The sequence below is a fragment of the Rhincodon typus genome, chromosome 3, assembly GCF_021869965.1.
Source record: "Rhincodon typus isolate 14 chromosome 3, sRhiTyp1.1, whole genome shotgun sequence".
Taxonomy (NCBI): Eukaryota; Metazoa; Chordata; class Chondrichthyes; order Orectolobiformes; family Rhincodontidae; genus Rhincodon; species Rhincodon typus.
In genome coordinates, this window is record NC_063334.1 from 11963393 (window position 1) to 11979443 (window position 16051).

Here is a 16051-nt window from a genome sequence, read left to right on the forward strand (position 1 = left end):
ATAGACCCCAGAGTTTAGAAACCAAGCGGGAGAACACAGCGATGCTTCATTGGAGGCTGCACTGAGGATGTTACCCAGCATTGTAGCAAAACGTCTGCGAAACAAGAAACTAGCTCGGCGAGCCAACCAACCTCAACAGTACATCCCTGGACAATTTTCCATATTGTTGAGTAGAACCCAGTGTTGTAACTGTATTGGAACAGCTTGGCAAGGGACGTATAATGTTATGTTTGATTCTGTGTTGACAGTGTTTGGAAGAGTTTTCAGATTTTTTTTTCTATTCATTTGTGGGATGTGGGCGTCGCTGGCTGGCCAGCATTTCTTGCCCGTCCCTAGTTGCCCTTCAGAAGGTGGTAGTGAGCTGCTTTCTTGAACCACTGCAGTCCTCCTATTGCTATTAGGGAGGGAATTCTGGGATTTTGACCCAGTGACAGTGAAGGAATGGCGATATATTTCCAGATCAGGATGGTGAGTGACTTGGAGGGGGACTTGGAGGTGGTGGTGTTCCCATATGTCTGATGTCCTTGTTCTTCTAGATCCAAGTGGTCATGGGTTTGGAAGGTGCTGTCTGAGGATCTTTGGTGAATTTCTGCAGTGCATCTTGTAGATAGTACACACTGCTGCTACTGAGCATCGGTGGTGGAGGGTGTGAATGCTTGTGGATGTCGTGCCAATCATTCGGCTGCGTTGTCCTGGATGGTGTTTAGCTTCTTGAGTGTTATTTGGGCTGCACTCATCCAGGCATGTGGGGATGGTGTATGAATAGAACTGGGCTTTGAAAGCTTGACCAAAATAGCTATTCAGTTCTGGAGCTTTACCACATCAGAAACTTTCTATCTCTGCCTGGATTTCCTTGATTGGAATTTGCAAGTATATCAGAATGTTTCTTGTGGGGTGGTGAGGACTCTGAGGCAAATCGGGAACCTTAAGATCTGCAAAATTACTGAGGCTAGCAAAGTTGATAGTATTGTATCGCTGATTGTTCTGTCTGCGACTCAGAGGCCAGCGCACAAAAAGATGAAAGCAGGTATGATACATTTGGGATCATGGAGATGTGGCTGCAGGGTGACCAGTGATGGGAACTGAATAGTATTTAGTATTTAGAAAGGACAGACAAAAAGGATAAAGCAGTGGAATTGCATTGCTGGTCAAAGTGGAAATTGATGCCTTAGTGAGGAAGGATATTAGTTTCAACATCTGGAATCTGAGAGGGTGGAGCTGAGAAACACCAAGCAGCAAAAAACATTAGTGGCGCTTGTATATTTACTCACCCCCAAACTGTATGGGTGGTTTTTGGAATGGCATTAAACAGGAAATTTGGGACACATGCAATAAAGGAAATTGGGCAAATCAAATTAGTAACAATACCATAGAGGTGGAATTCATAGAGTGTATATGGGATAGTTTACTGGGCCAGTATGTTGAGGAACCAGCTAGACAGCAGGCCATCCTAGACTGGGTATTTTATAATGAGAAAGGAATAATTAGCACTCTAGTGGTGTGAGGCGCCTTGGGGATGAGCAATAAAATAATAGAATTCCTCATCAAGAATGACGTAGTTGATTTTGAGACTAAGATCTTGAATCTAAATAGAGGAAACTGTGATGACATGAGGCACAAGTTGGCGATAATAGATTGGGGAACATTATTTCAAGGGATGTGGAATGGCAATTGCAAGCATTCAAAAAACGTAAGGAGGAATTGCAACAATTGTTCATTTCTATCTGGCGCAAGTGTAAAATGGGAAAAGTGGCTAAACCACAAGGCTCACAAGGAGATTAGAGACAGGGTTAGATCCAAGGAAGAGGCGTACAAATTGGTCAGAAAAAAAAAGCTGACTCGATGAGTGGGAACAGTTCAGATTCCAAAAATGGAGGACAAGGCGATTAATTAAGAAAGGGAAAATAGACTATAAGAATAAGCTTGCAAAGAGCATTAAAACTGACTGTAACACTTTCTATAGATACGTGAAGAGAAGATTAATGAAGACATTTGCAGGTCCCTTAAAGTCAGAAACAGAGAATTTAAAATAGTGAACAATGAAATGGCTGACCAACTAGATATATACTTCAGTTGTATGTTGACAAAGGAGGATGCAAATAACAAAACAGAAATATTAGAAAATACAGGGTTTAGTGAGGTGGAGGTGCTGAAGTAAATCAGTTTTGGTAGGTAAATAATTTTGAGGCAGTTGACGGGATTGAAGACCAATAAATCCTCAGGCCCTGATAAACTACTTCCCAGTGTACTTCAGGAAGTGGCTATAGAAATAGTGGGTGCATTGGTGGTCATCTTCAAGATTCTGTAGATTTTTGCATGGTTCATCCAGATTGCAAGGTAGCTAATGTAACCCCTCTATTTACGAAGGGAAGCAGATAGAAAACCAGGAATTACAGACCAGTCAGCCTGACATCAGTAGTGGGGAAAATGCTAGAGTCCATTATAAAATAGTTAATATCTAAGCAATGGAAAACAGTAGCAGGATCGGACAGCATCAGCATGGATGTACAAAACCGAAATCATGCTTGACAAATCCAGAATTCTTCGAGGATAGAGTAATGTAACTCGCAGAATTGATGAAGGGGAGCCAGTGGATATGGTTTTTTTGGACTATCAGAAGGTTTTTGACAGTCTCACATAAAAGATTAGTGTGTAAAATTAAAGTGCATGGACTTGGGAGTAGGGTATTGAGATGGACAGACAACTAGTTGGCAAACAGGAAACAAAAAGCAGGAACAAACAAGATGCCAAATTAAACTAATCCCTTCTGCCTGCCCTTGGTGCATATCCCTCCATTCCTTGCATATGCATGTACTAATCTAAAAGTCTCTTAAATGCCCCTATCATATCTGCCTCCACCACCACCCCTGGCAGCACATTCTACACTCCTGCCACTCTTTGTATAAAAAATTTGTCCCTTATATCTCCTTTGAACTCCCCCCCGCCCACCTTAAATGCATGTCCCCTAGTTTTAGAAATTTCAACTTTGGGAAGAAGATTCTGACCTTACTTGTGCATCTCATAATTTTATAGACTTCTATCAAGTTTTCCCTCAGCCTCTGCTGCTCTAAAGAAAACAACCTGAGTTTTTCAATCCTGTCCTTACAGCTCATGCCATCTAATCCAGGCAGCATCCTGGTAAACCTCTTCTGCACCCTCTCCAAAGCCTCCACATCTTTCCTGTAATGTGGCGACCAGATTGATTGCAGTACCTAAAGTGTGGCCGAACCAAAGTCTTCTAAAGCTGCAACATGACATCCTGACTCTTGTACTCAGTTTCCCAAACAATAAAGGCAAGCATGCCATATGCCTTCTTCACCACCGTACCTACTTGCATGGTCACTTGCTATGGTCTTGAACCCTAAGATCCCTCTGTACATTAATGCTGTTCAGGGTTCTGCCATTACTGTATATGTTTCCTTAACAAATGATTTCCCAAAGTGCAGTACCTCACACTTAGCCGGATTAAACTCCATCCATCATTTCTCCGCCCATATCTGCAACTGGTCTGTATCCCACTGTATGATTTGACAACCTTCTACACTATCCACAACTGCACTGATCTTTGTATTGTCTGAAAACTGACTAACCCATCCATCTACATTTTCATCCAAGTCATTAATATATATCACAAACAGCAGAAGTCCCACTCCCTGCGCAACACCACTAGGTCCTCCAGCCTGAAAAACAATGTTCCACCACTACCCTCTGTCCTCTATGGGCAAGGCAATTCTGAATCCATGGTGGCCAAGTCACCGTGGATCCCATGCGTCTTAATCTTCTGGATGAGCCTACCATGAGGGACCCTGTCGAAAGCCTTTTTAAAATCCTTGTAGACAACGTCCACTGCTCTACCCTCATAGATCACCTTTGTCGTCTCCTTGAAAAATTCAATCAAGTTAGTAAGACATGACCTGCCCTGCATAAAGCCATGCTGATTGTTCCTAATTAGGCAGTGCTTTTCCATATTGCATGAATCCTATCCCTAAGAATTCTGACCAACAGCTTCCCAACCACCGATGTAAGACTGAATAAATGTGGAGTTGGAAAAGCACAGTTGGTCAAACAGCATCCGAGGAGCAGGAACTTCAATGTTTCGGGCCGAAACCCTTCGTCAGGACATTTATTGACTCTAGCTTTCAGCATCTGTAGTCCTTACTGTCTCCAAACCAGTGTAAGACTCACCAGTCTGTAGTTTCCTGGACTATCTCTATTTCCCTTCTTGAGTAGAGGATCAACATTAGCTACTGGCCAGTCCTCTGGGACCTCTGCAGTGGCTAATGAGGATACAAAGATCTTGGTCAAGACCCCAGCAATCTCCTCTCTTGCCTCTCTCAATAACCTCGGGTAGATACTAGTGGGCCCTGGGGACTTATCCACCTTAATGCTCTTCAAGAGACCCAACACTATTTCTTTCTTGATCTCAAAATGCCCTAGCATGTTAGCATGCTCCATAGAAATCGCACTGTCCTCCATATCCTTCCCCTGGGTGAACACTGATGCAAAGTACTCATTTAGGATTTCAACCACATCCTCTACCTCCAACCACAAGTTCCCTCCTTCACCCTTGAATGGTCCTACCTTCTCCCTAATTATCCTCTTGAATTTTAATATATGTATAGAATGCCTTGGGATTCTCTTTAACCCTACGTGTTAAGTGCTCCAGTGAATTCTGTTTGGGTCCTGGAATTCATGCCATTCTGACTCAGAGGTCAACACTAAGCCAATGAGTTTTGCTATAGGGATTGCTGTAGGCCTTTTAAACTATTCAGGTCATCATGTGGAATTGTGACAAGTTGGAAAATCTATTTTTGTGTTAATAACTGATCCTGTTGTCTTGTAAAAAGAAATAGACTTAAAGAGACTTTCCAAGATGGCTCCTTCCAGTACAGCTTCTGTCTTTGTAATCGGGTTTGATAGCCAGAAAAATGAAACAGGCAGTGAAGCAAAGTTGAGGAATGGGTCAACTTGGTTAGGTTTGGAAGTAGGAGCAATTAACTGTCCTATAATTGTTCTCCAAGGTAGCACCCTCTGGGAGTAGCTTTATCATGATTATTCTCATCTCTGTTTGAGTACTTACAAGCAGAAATTTACAGTAGACTTGGAGCTGCTTGATTTGAGTGTCTTCCTGTTCGCTTGTGATTTAATTTGTTTCAAAATGATGGAGAAAGGAATGACAAGTGAATGGGTTAAATATTTGTTGGCTAAATCAACCAGAATTTATTGGCTTTGTTCTTGAAATGAATCAAAATTATAACATAGCAAACAGTAGCTCTTCATTACAGTAACTATCACAGAGTCTTATAATCTTTAATAGAAGATGGTTGCCTACATTGCCTTGACCTTGTGTAATTTACCATCTTACGCTTGGAGCCAGGACCTGATGTATTTCTTTGAATCTCACAAGAGAAAGATGAGTGTGTTCAGTTTCACGACATGAATCTTGGCACATCTTGACAAGGACTTCTATTGTATTTCTTGTATTTTTAATCAAAGCAACAACTTGTACTTAACATAGAAAAATGACCCAAAGAGCTTAGGAAGGCGCAATGAAAAAAAAGATACTGAGCTAAAAGAGATGTTGGGAGACCTAGTCACAGAAGTGAATTTTAAGGACATACATAAGCATCGAGTATGAGGGAAACAGGATTAAGGCTTTAGGGAGAGAATTCCAGAGGTGCAGTGAAGGAAGGAGCTATGCAGAAGAGGTTAGAGTCACAAGAATAGAATTGGTGAAGCTAAGATAGGGAATGGACTGAGAATCTTAATGCTAAGGTCGATGCGATATATATTTGTCTAAGGAATCTAAGAAAATGTTTGGCAGAGTAGCACATAAAAGTTGGTTAAAAACTTCAAGGACAGTTGAAGAGGAGGGTCAGTGTCAGCTTGGATGAAAAATTTGGCTTATAGACAGGATATTGTGGGTTATTGTAAACTGCTATTTTTCAGACCAGAGATTGATAGGCAGTGGTGTTCTCTAAAGGCCAGTGTCAGGACTGCTGTATTTTTTTGATGTATATAAAAGGCTTAGAATTTAAAATATAAGGTAAAATCTTGGGAAACTCCTGGGAGCAGGAGATGAGTTCAGGGAGGGGTGGTGTTGTGGTTATTACGGGGGCACTTAATTTATCAGGAGGAAGAATGTCAACTTGCCGATGGAGAACTGAAAGTTGTGTTAAATTAATGTCACATTGAGGGCAAATTGGGACAGCACAGTGGCTCAGTGGTTAGCATTGCTGCTTCCACAGAATCAGGGACCTAGGTTCAGTCCCAGCCTTGGGCGACTGTCTTTGTGGGCTTTGCACATTCTCCCTGTGTCTGCATGGGTTCCTGCCTGATGCTCCGGTTTCCTCCCACAGTCCGAAGATGTGCAGGTTAGGCGGATTGGCCATGCTAAATTGCCCATAGTGTCCAGGGATGTGTAGGTTAGGTGGATTAGCCACGGGAAATACAGGGTTATGGGGATATGGCAGGGGGGTGAGTCTGGGTGGCATGCTGTTTGGAGAGTCAGTGTGGACTTGTTGGACCGAATGGCCTGTTTCCACACTTTAGGGATTCTATGATTGTTTTACCTGAAGGCAAGCAGTGGGAATCTTTTTTGAAATACATCAATGTGTCACACGTACTCTGTAAAACATGACTTTCCAGGTGAAATTGCACCTTTGGAATTGAAAATGAGAACCACATGCCTTTAGATTCATGCTGCTTAAATGTGGCATGCGGCAGGCAAAGTAGTCCTCCTACCGGATTTGGACTGAGTGGGAGTTTTTTTCTTTCTTGTATGAATACTCTGGAATGAGGACAAGGGAAGAATTGACGCGTTGAAATCATGGTTGTGGCTGTGAACGTGGAAACTGAGCATGACTGACCAAGGATGTGAGGAGGCAGCCCTACAAAGGCTCATGGAGGACAGAGGCAGGAAGCGGAACTACACAGGGAAGCATGATTGTGCTTCCATAGGGAATGTCAGTGGTGAACTGTGGAGAATTGAAGGTAAGGAGCTCAGGTCAAAGATCTGAGGGAGGTTCAAGGATGACAGATTGATGGCAGGTGACAGGGTGAGGGTAAGTGGAAGGGGCAGCTCTAAAATGATTTGATTTTTGATTTTGATTTTATTGTCATGTGTACAGGACTACAGTGAAAAGTGGATAATGTTGCCACATAAGGAACTATTTAGGCATAAGTTCTTAGATACAGAATCTCAAGAACAAAGTAGAAAGAAACAACAAAGTTAAAAGTTAAATATTTCAGTAAGTATAGTATAGCTTACACTATTATTTTTGTATGAAATAAGGTTAAAAGTTACACATTGCAGACCTTCTTAGTTTTAAGTAGAAAATGAAGAAATAATGCTGAAAATTCAAACATTGCAGTCTTTTTTAAGTGCATAGCCGCAGTGGGACCGCACTTCGAGGACACCTTGAGACCGGAAGTCCATGCTAAGGCCACGCCGGGCCGAGAGACGCCATGTACTGCGGAAAGAGCACAATGCTGGGCCGAGAGACCGCCACTCTGGGCCACTGAGAGATCACCATGCCAGGCTGAACGTCCGCTGGGCTGGGCCAAGCCAAAAGGCCACACCAGGCTGCCAGTCTGCCACTCCAGGATGAAAGACTGTCATATCAGGCTGAAAGTTCACTTCGTCAGGCCGGGAGTTGGCTTTGCTGGGCTGGGAGTCTGCCACGCCAGGCCACAATGTCGGCCCACCAGGCGGGAGGCCGTGTTGCTGGGTTGCGCTGAGTCCATGACCGGAGAAGGAAGAAGACAGATGAAGGAAAGAAAACATCAACAAGAGAAAAAAAAAACACAGAATGGACGAGCTCTGTCTGAAGCTTCCTGTTCTATTGCCATCTTAGACTATGTGTCAGAAGTGAAGCACTGGCAACAGAGGAAACTTTGGGATATAAAGACCATGTCATGTTATTTTTAGTATTTTTGATTGGAGGCTAAAAGAACAAAAGTGAAGCACAGCACAGGAACAGGCTGTTTGGCATGTGTCAGCCGTCATGCCCTATCTAAACTAATAAACAAACCTTCTGCCCTTATTCAGTCCGTAACCCTCTATTCCTTCCCTATTCATGTAACAATCCAGATGCCTCTTAAATGTCACCAACATGCCTGCTTCCCACACCTCTTCTGGCATGCGTTCCAGGCTCCTACCACACTCTGTGTGAAAAATGTCCCTCGCACATCTCCCTTAAACTTTTCCCCCTCACCTTGAATCTGTGCCCCTTATAATTGAAACTTAAACCCTGGGAAAAAGCATCTGACCATCCATCCTATCTGTGCCACTCGTAATTTTGTAGACCTCTATCAGATCTCCTCTCAGCAGCCATCTTTCCAGTGAAAACAATCCTAGTCTTCTTAACCTTTCTTTATAGCCAATGCCCTCGAGTCCAGGCAACATCCTGGTGAATCTTCAGTGTACTCTCTCCAAAGCTTCCATGTCATTCTGGCATTGTGGCAACCAAAATGGCACACAATGTGGCCTAACAAGGGTTTTTTATATAGCTGCAACATGGTTTGCCAACTTGTGTACTGTATGCCCCAGCCAGTGAAGGCAAACATACCATATGCCTTCTTGATCACCTTGGCCACCTGTGTTGCCACTTCTAGGGAACTGTGTACCCGCACGCCCAGATCCGTCTGTATGTTAATGTTCCTAAGAGTTCTGCCATTTACATTATAATTTACACCAGAATTTGATCCTCCAAAATGCATCACCTCGCATTTGTCTGAATTAAACTCCAAGTGCCATTTCTGTGCCCATGTCACCAATCTATCTATATCGCATTGTATCCTTTCACAATTGTTGGCACTATCAGCAACTCCACCAATGTTCTTGTTATCTGCAAACTTACTAATGAGACCACGCACATTTTCTTACAGATCATTTATATATACTCCAAAAAACAGAGGATCTAAGACTGATCCCTGTGGAACACCACTCGTTACAAGTCTCCGTTCTGAAAAACACCCTTCCACTGCTTTCCTCTGTCTTGTATGACGAAGCCATTTTTGTATCCATCTGGCCAGCCCACTCCCTGAAGCCCACGTGATTTTTTGTACCAATCTGCCATGTGGGACTATCAAATGCCTTACTAAAAATGGTAATATTTTAAAACCAAGGACTGTAAGGAATTGCTGTACTTTTAAAAATAAATTGGCTGAAACTCTTTGTGTGCGGTGTTTGTTCAAGTGGTGGGAAATATTTTTGGTGGCATTGCACCTGCAGAGTGAGATTTGGCTGGCAACAAGTAGCTGATTGGTCTGTGCACTTTTGACCAGATGTGGATGTCAAAGGTCACCAGCTTAATGACAATTCTCTGACCAGTTCTGGGATAGTTAAACAACTTACGGTTGTGAATGATACAGTGAGAAGTTTTTGAGCTGATGGAACGGTAGGTTGTGTGTGTGTATCTCTCTCTCTCCAGCAAAAATACCTGAAGCCTGAAGAAAGCAAATTATATTCCCGACCAGTTACTGTAAGCTGCTGCCTTGAACCAGTAACTGAGAGAGTTTGTACTTATTGTACCAACTGCCCTGTGCTTCCTGAGAAGAAGTGAAAGAACCTGGAGAAAGGAGATTGAAGAACAGAGTTCTAGCCAGCAGAAGGAACATCTCAAAATTTTCAAAATCTTAACAAATTGGCAAGGTTTCAGTAGAAACTTAGGAAGCTGGATAATTTGAGGTAAAGAAAATTGAAGTTCCAGTTGTGTTATTACCTATTTGCCTGAACTAGCTGCAATAACACAGCTGCTGAAATCATGACAGCTATGTCAAACAGATCTGCAAGGCTACTTCTGAATAATTTATTCTGTTGCTTATGTTACATCAATAAAGTTACAACTGCAACTTAATTGAGGTGTACTGTGAGGCGTGCTGTGCTTGTTACTATGATTTTATTGACACTTCATGATTGATTCTGCATTCCATACAATTAACCTGACAAGCACACTGTTCCATTGGATATCCATGTAGTATTCTGCATTTTCAAGTTTTTTGCATGAATGTTATTGTGATTGTACAGTGCTTGCTGAGAGAGTCCATGAATGCAATGTAGTTTCTTGATGTGTCGGGTGTGTACTACACGCAATGAAGTTTCAAGGGTAGAAGCAATTTGTTTGTTCTTGGTACCTGAGGTTATATTTGGTTTTGTAGAACATAGAGTTCTTGCCTAATAGTAGACACTCTTTAGCAGACTGTTGTAGCTAGTTTGGATGATCTGTTACCTCCTCCAGGAAGATGGTTTTGCAATGAGGAGAGAAAGGCAAACTATGTAAAGTTATAGGAGAGGAATTTCCAAGTGGTGACTTGAGTGGCTGTGCCTACTTAATGGCATGAAATATATTTTAGCATCCACCTATGATCAAGGGAACTATTTAAAGGAGTGTTTTCTAGGTCTCCTTATTTGTGTCCTCATGGTAGTGGTGATCTTCACAAACCTGTGTGAAATGGGTGCCAAGTGCAGCACATGGAAAGTGGACTGCAGCATTTATTACAGTGTTTCAGAGCGTTGCAGCAGCAGCACGTGTAAAGCCAGGCAAGAAAATGTGGTGCTTGACTCTCATAACTTAGGGTATTAACAGAAGTATCTGTAGAGATAATGGACTCACTGGTTGTAACTTTCCAAAGCTTCCTGGATTCTGGAAAGACCCCAGCAGATTGTACAGCAGGAGATGTAACACTCATATTCAAGAAAGGAGTGAGACATAAAGCAGGAAGCTGTAGGCCAGTGAAGTTGTCTTTGGAAATCTATTATGAAGGAAATAGCCTGGTTGGATTTTGGAGAATCATAATACAGTTAGCATCAGCAAGGTTTTATGAAGGTGAAATTTGTTCAAATTCTGTCAGGATGTAATGAGCTAGGTGAATAACGTCTAAGTAGTAGATATGTATTTGAATTTCCAGAAGGTATTTGATAAGGCACCACTTAAAAGATTACTGCATGATGTTGAAGAGAATATATTAACATGGATAGAGGATTGACTAATCAACAGGAAATATAGCCAAGATAACTGGGTCATTTTCAAGTTGGCCAACTAACTTGTAGAGTGGCATAGGGATCTGTGCTGGATCATCTAATTATGATCCTTTACTGATGATACAAAGACTGGTAGAAAAACACATTCTGAGGAGGACACTGGTTCTGGCAGAAATTTTTTGGGCTCATTGAAAAAAGTGGGAGGCAGCAAGATTGGCAAAATGGTTGTGTGATGTGTTGTTTGTGGGGTTGGGTAGTGTCTTCTACTGCCTTGCCATTTTGCCAGCAGTAGGAAAGTTAATCAAGGGCCACTCCTGCCTCCACTCCACGGTGTCTAACTCATTGCCACACTGACTGCCTGGCACAGCTTTACCCAGTGATAATACCACTCTTTGCTCATTCTTGTGACATATTCTCCCTGGAGCTTTGAGTTCAGCCATGGCACTGCTAAGCTACCAGCCCTCTGATGTAACCTCTTGTAGACAGATCTCAATTGGATGCCAGCACTAGTGGTCATTTGTTAATTGGCAGCTACCAGCAAAGTTAAGCCTGAGGTTCTATCGTCCTCCGAAGCTGAGTCTTCTCCCACATTCAGCATGGCAGAAAGACATCTGTCCTCATAAGAATATTTGGCTCAAAGAGTCTGTAAAGGGATAACAACAAAATAAATAAGTGGGCAATCGTTTTTGCTGGATAGGTGCTGAGTATGTCTCCCTTTGCGGAGGAATATAGGACTAGGGTACACGGTTTCAGAACGAGGTGTCATCAGTTTAAGTTGAAGATGAGGAAATTTGTCTCTGATGATTATGAATGTTTGGTATTTTTTATCCTAGAAAGCTGTGACAGTGAATATATTCAAGACTGAGATTGATAAATGTTTGATCAACAAGAACATTAAGGCTCTCTTGGAGGAAAAGTCGAGTTGAGGCCAAGATCACATAAGCTATGAAAAAAAATTGAAAGCCTCGATAGCCTCCTCTTCCTGTAATGCTCTTAAGTTCTTAACAGTCCTAAATAAATGCAAATTGTTGTTCCTGTAGAGAAAACTATTCTGGTGAAAGAACAACTAAGTTGATGTTGCTTAATGCTCTCTTGTCCACATTTGTACAGAGGGATTACCTTGTTTATTTTAAATACATCAATCATCAATCTGCTCATATCACAAAATATGGTTTCTGATTTCACATATTTGATGCATGCATTGACTTCATTGTGTTTTTGACTGAAATAATGCTTAACGCTGGTCAAAGTGGATAATCATAAATACATTCATCTTTTTTGTTTCCTTTACAGAGGGACGTTTGCATCTCCAGGATATCCCTTCCATAACCAGCAGAGGGCACCTGGAGGCCACCCCAGACCTGGTAGTGGACTCTTCCTACTACAGCAACTTTTATCAGCCATCTCTCTATCCAGCTTACTACAACAATTTATACAACTATCCCCAGTACCAGGTGGCGGTGGCAGGAGATTCACCAGCTTCTGACGTAAGCTCAACACTGGGAGGGACAACAGTGAAAAACAGCCTTCGGGGCCTATCTGCATCATTAGTGCCTGGTCAGACTGGAAACCAGTGGCAGGTAGGTTGTTAATTGATTCCTCCATGACAAAATATTATTATTGCCATTTTGCTAATGTGTGTGAATATTTAAACTAAGCTGATAATTGCAGTAATAATGCAAGAATTAGAATTCTAAAACTGGAATTAGATTTTATTATCATGTGTCCTGTAAAAATCATGGTGTGTATCAAGGAACTTCCTGACTTTTTCTTCTGCAGGAAATACCCCAGCTATGAGGTTGAAGAAAAGGGGTGGGAGCTGTTAGAAAATCTGCCAGATTTTTGTCCACTCAATTAACCTATCTATATTTGTCTGCAAACTCCTAATGTCTTTTTCACAACATACTTTCTTAACTATCTGTGTACCATCTGAGAATTTAGCTATTATGCCTTCACTCTCCTCATCTAAAACCTTGATATAGATTGAAAGTTGAAGCCTTAGGCACAGGCCCTTGCGAGACTTCACTTGTCACTTCTTGACAATCAGACAATGACCCATTTATATATAAGCACTGTCTATTGTCAGCCAATCTTCTATCCATAATTATATGCTACCTCCTAATCATGAACTTTTATTTTTCATAAGAAGCTTTGATCTAGCACGTTACCAAATACCATCTGGAAATCTAAGGACAGTACATCTACAGGCTCCTTTTATCCACAGCATGTCACTCCTCATAACAACACAAATAAATTGATTAAACATAATTTCCCTTTGATGAAACAATACTGACTCTTCCCAATTACCTTGAGTTTTTGTAGTGCGCAGCTTTAATTTCTTTAATGATTGATTCTGATACCTACATGACAGATGTCAAGCTACCAGGCTTATTACTTCCTGTTTTCTGCCTCTCTCTCTTCCTGAATAGAGGGATTATATCTGCTACTTTCCATTCTGATGGAACCTTTTGAGAATCTAGGGACTTTTAGAAAATTAACAATGCATTTACTACCTTTCTCGCAGCCTCTTATAAGACCATGAGATGAAGTTCATCAGGACCTGAGGACTGTCAACCCACAGCGTTTCATCTTTGTTATTGTAAACCAGTAACTCATTATTCTCGTTCCTTTTTAATTACCTGTAGAAACTTTTGTAATTGGTTTTTACATTTCTCAGCCAGCTCTATTTTCTAATATTCCAATTTCTTTCTACTGATTAACCTTTTAGTTATTCTCTGCTTTTCTTTATATTCTATCCAATCATCTGCCACTCACCTTTGCAGAGTTAAATGCTTTTTCCCTACATTATGTTTACCCTAGCTTCTTAAGTTGACCATGGATCGTGGATCCTCCAATTAGAATTTTTCTTAATTGTAGAAATGTACTTATTCTGTATAAAAGCAAAATACTGCAGACGCTCAAAATCTGAAACCAATAACAGAATGCTGGGGAATCTCAGCAGATCTGGTAATATCTGTGAGGAGAGAAACAGAATTATCATTTGAGTCTGTTGTGAGCCTTTCTCAAAATTAAGCTCTTAAGAGTAATACCTGACTTTTAATGTTGACCGTGTTTCTCTCTCCAAAGATGCAGCCAAACCTGATGAGTTTCTCCAGCATTCTGTTTTTTAAAGATGCTTCTGAATATTCTGAAATTTCCCATTTAAATGTTTGCCACCATATCCTTATTGATCTCTTGCCTAGTATGTCAGTTCACTTCAGCTAGCTCAGTTTTTATGCCCGTATAGTTTAAAATACTTACTTTAGAACCCTCTTCTTCCTCTCAAACTGGATCTAAAATTCTATCATGTTGTGGTCGCTGCTACCTAGGGGTGCATTTACTCCAAGGTCATTAATTAGTCTCGCCATCTCACAATACCAGTCTAATATAAACTCCTTTCTGGTTGGTTCCAGAATACACCACTCTTAAGAATCTATCTCAGAAGCCTTCTGTAACTTCCTCATCCAGACTACTTTGTCAGAATGCGTGGTTCAGCTTAAGAGGTTGTAAACCCCTCCCGCTAGTGAGTTCTTTCCCTTACCATTCCACACCTCTGCCCAAACCAAAGGATGGGGGGTACAGCCAAATGTTCACTTTTTAAATATTTTAATGCTTCTTGGATCCTTGATTTTAACAAATCTTAAATCTTACAGGTTTAACCATAACTGGATTTTACAGACTGAGAAGTCCAGAAGCTCAAAGCAGGCAAGGAGAAGCTCAGTGTCCTTGCAACAGGGCTTGTGGGCCAGAAGCAGAAGAATGCAGAATATTTGCTTCTCGCCCACCATGCTACCTTGTTCCTGCCATTGGTACCAAACACTCAGCCACCTACTTCTTCTTGCTGTTGGTCCACTCCCCTCTGTCACCTGTTCCTCTCTGGGGTTTGGACATTCCCTCCCCCTTCTAAACTCAAACCTCCCATCATAGTGTCAGTTCCTTTCCTCTGCCCTCCTTTCTTTGCCTTACAGGGAACCAGGACAGTTAATCAGGTTGGCTTTAGGACGGAACTTATTGAAAAATAAAAACTTGCATGCTGTGGAGTTAAAACTTTCTGACCAGAGGTCTTCTCAACCCAACTTATGTTAGTCGCCACTCTCAATATAGGATCATTGCATTTGAGCAAACAGCCAATTGTGGTACTGCTTTCTTGATTTATTATGAATGTTTAATTTTACGTTCCTGTATGCTAATTAACAATTCAACTTGGAGCTGTACAGGCCAGCTGTGTCCTGACGACCTGTTCGGATATAATGATTATCCAATACTTACGAAGTCAAACAGTTTGATAATTTGACATCTCTTTAACTGTCCTGTTACTTGCTTTTGACTTACAGATGCAGATTAGTTTGTTTGTTACAATTAGGTTGTGTTCTTTAGATTTTGAAGTGCATTGTATATCTAAGACAAAGTGTATAATTTAAATTGTGTCTGTTTTAATTTTCAGAGAAATGAAAGTGATGAGAAGGTAAGCTGTCTTTTTCTTCCAATTTATTAACTTCTGCATGGCAATTTCTTACTCTTCCACTTGTTCAAATTGCTTGCAGATCTAAATACCTTCTTTCATTCAAATAATTGAGTTCATTTACTTAGTTTATGTTTCTCCTCACTTTGTGCATGTTTTAACCTTGTCTTTCTACCCGGGTCCATCTGCACAGCATTTCCATGTAGCTGAGATGTACATTATGTGACTTCCAACATTATAGTTCTTTGCTGTGTTCATGCTTCAGGGATAGGTGATATAAATATAACAAAGAACAGGAGGCCCAGCATATGTTACAGACAGAATTTCTGGCTGATCCTTAAGCAATCGGGAGGATCCTAGAGAAGGCATAGGTATCTATCTGAAATACATTATCCTATGCATCCAGTGTTGTATGTTGTAAAATTCATTTCTTTATGAGTTTCAAGGAAGATATTGAATTGGAATAAAGTGGTGGATGGAACTGACTAGTAATCTGAACTCTAGGCATTAAAGTATGAGAGAAACTGTCTTGCTGATAAAAACAAACACTGCAGATGCTGGAAATATGAAATAAAAACACAAAGTGCTGTAGAAACCCAGCAGGT

The 16051-nt window shown here is 41.2% G+C and overlaps 1 protein-coding gene across 1 annotated transcript in view; it reads left to right on the plus strand.

The window, feature by feature from the left end:
- The window catches only part of LOC109929978 (doublesex- and mab-3-related transcription factor 1-like), a 121004-nt gene that overhangs the window by 58958 nt on the left and 45995 nt on the right, over nt 1-16051 (plus strand). The window contains exons 3-4 of the mRNA XM_048619922.1: nt 12278-12564; nt 15429-15449. Coding sequence (XP_048475879.1) covers nt 12278-12564; nt 15429-15449 — 308 coding nt within the window. The remainder of the gene's footprint in view (nt 1-12277; nt 12565-15428; nt 15450-16051) is intronic.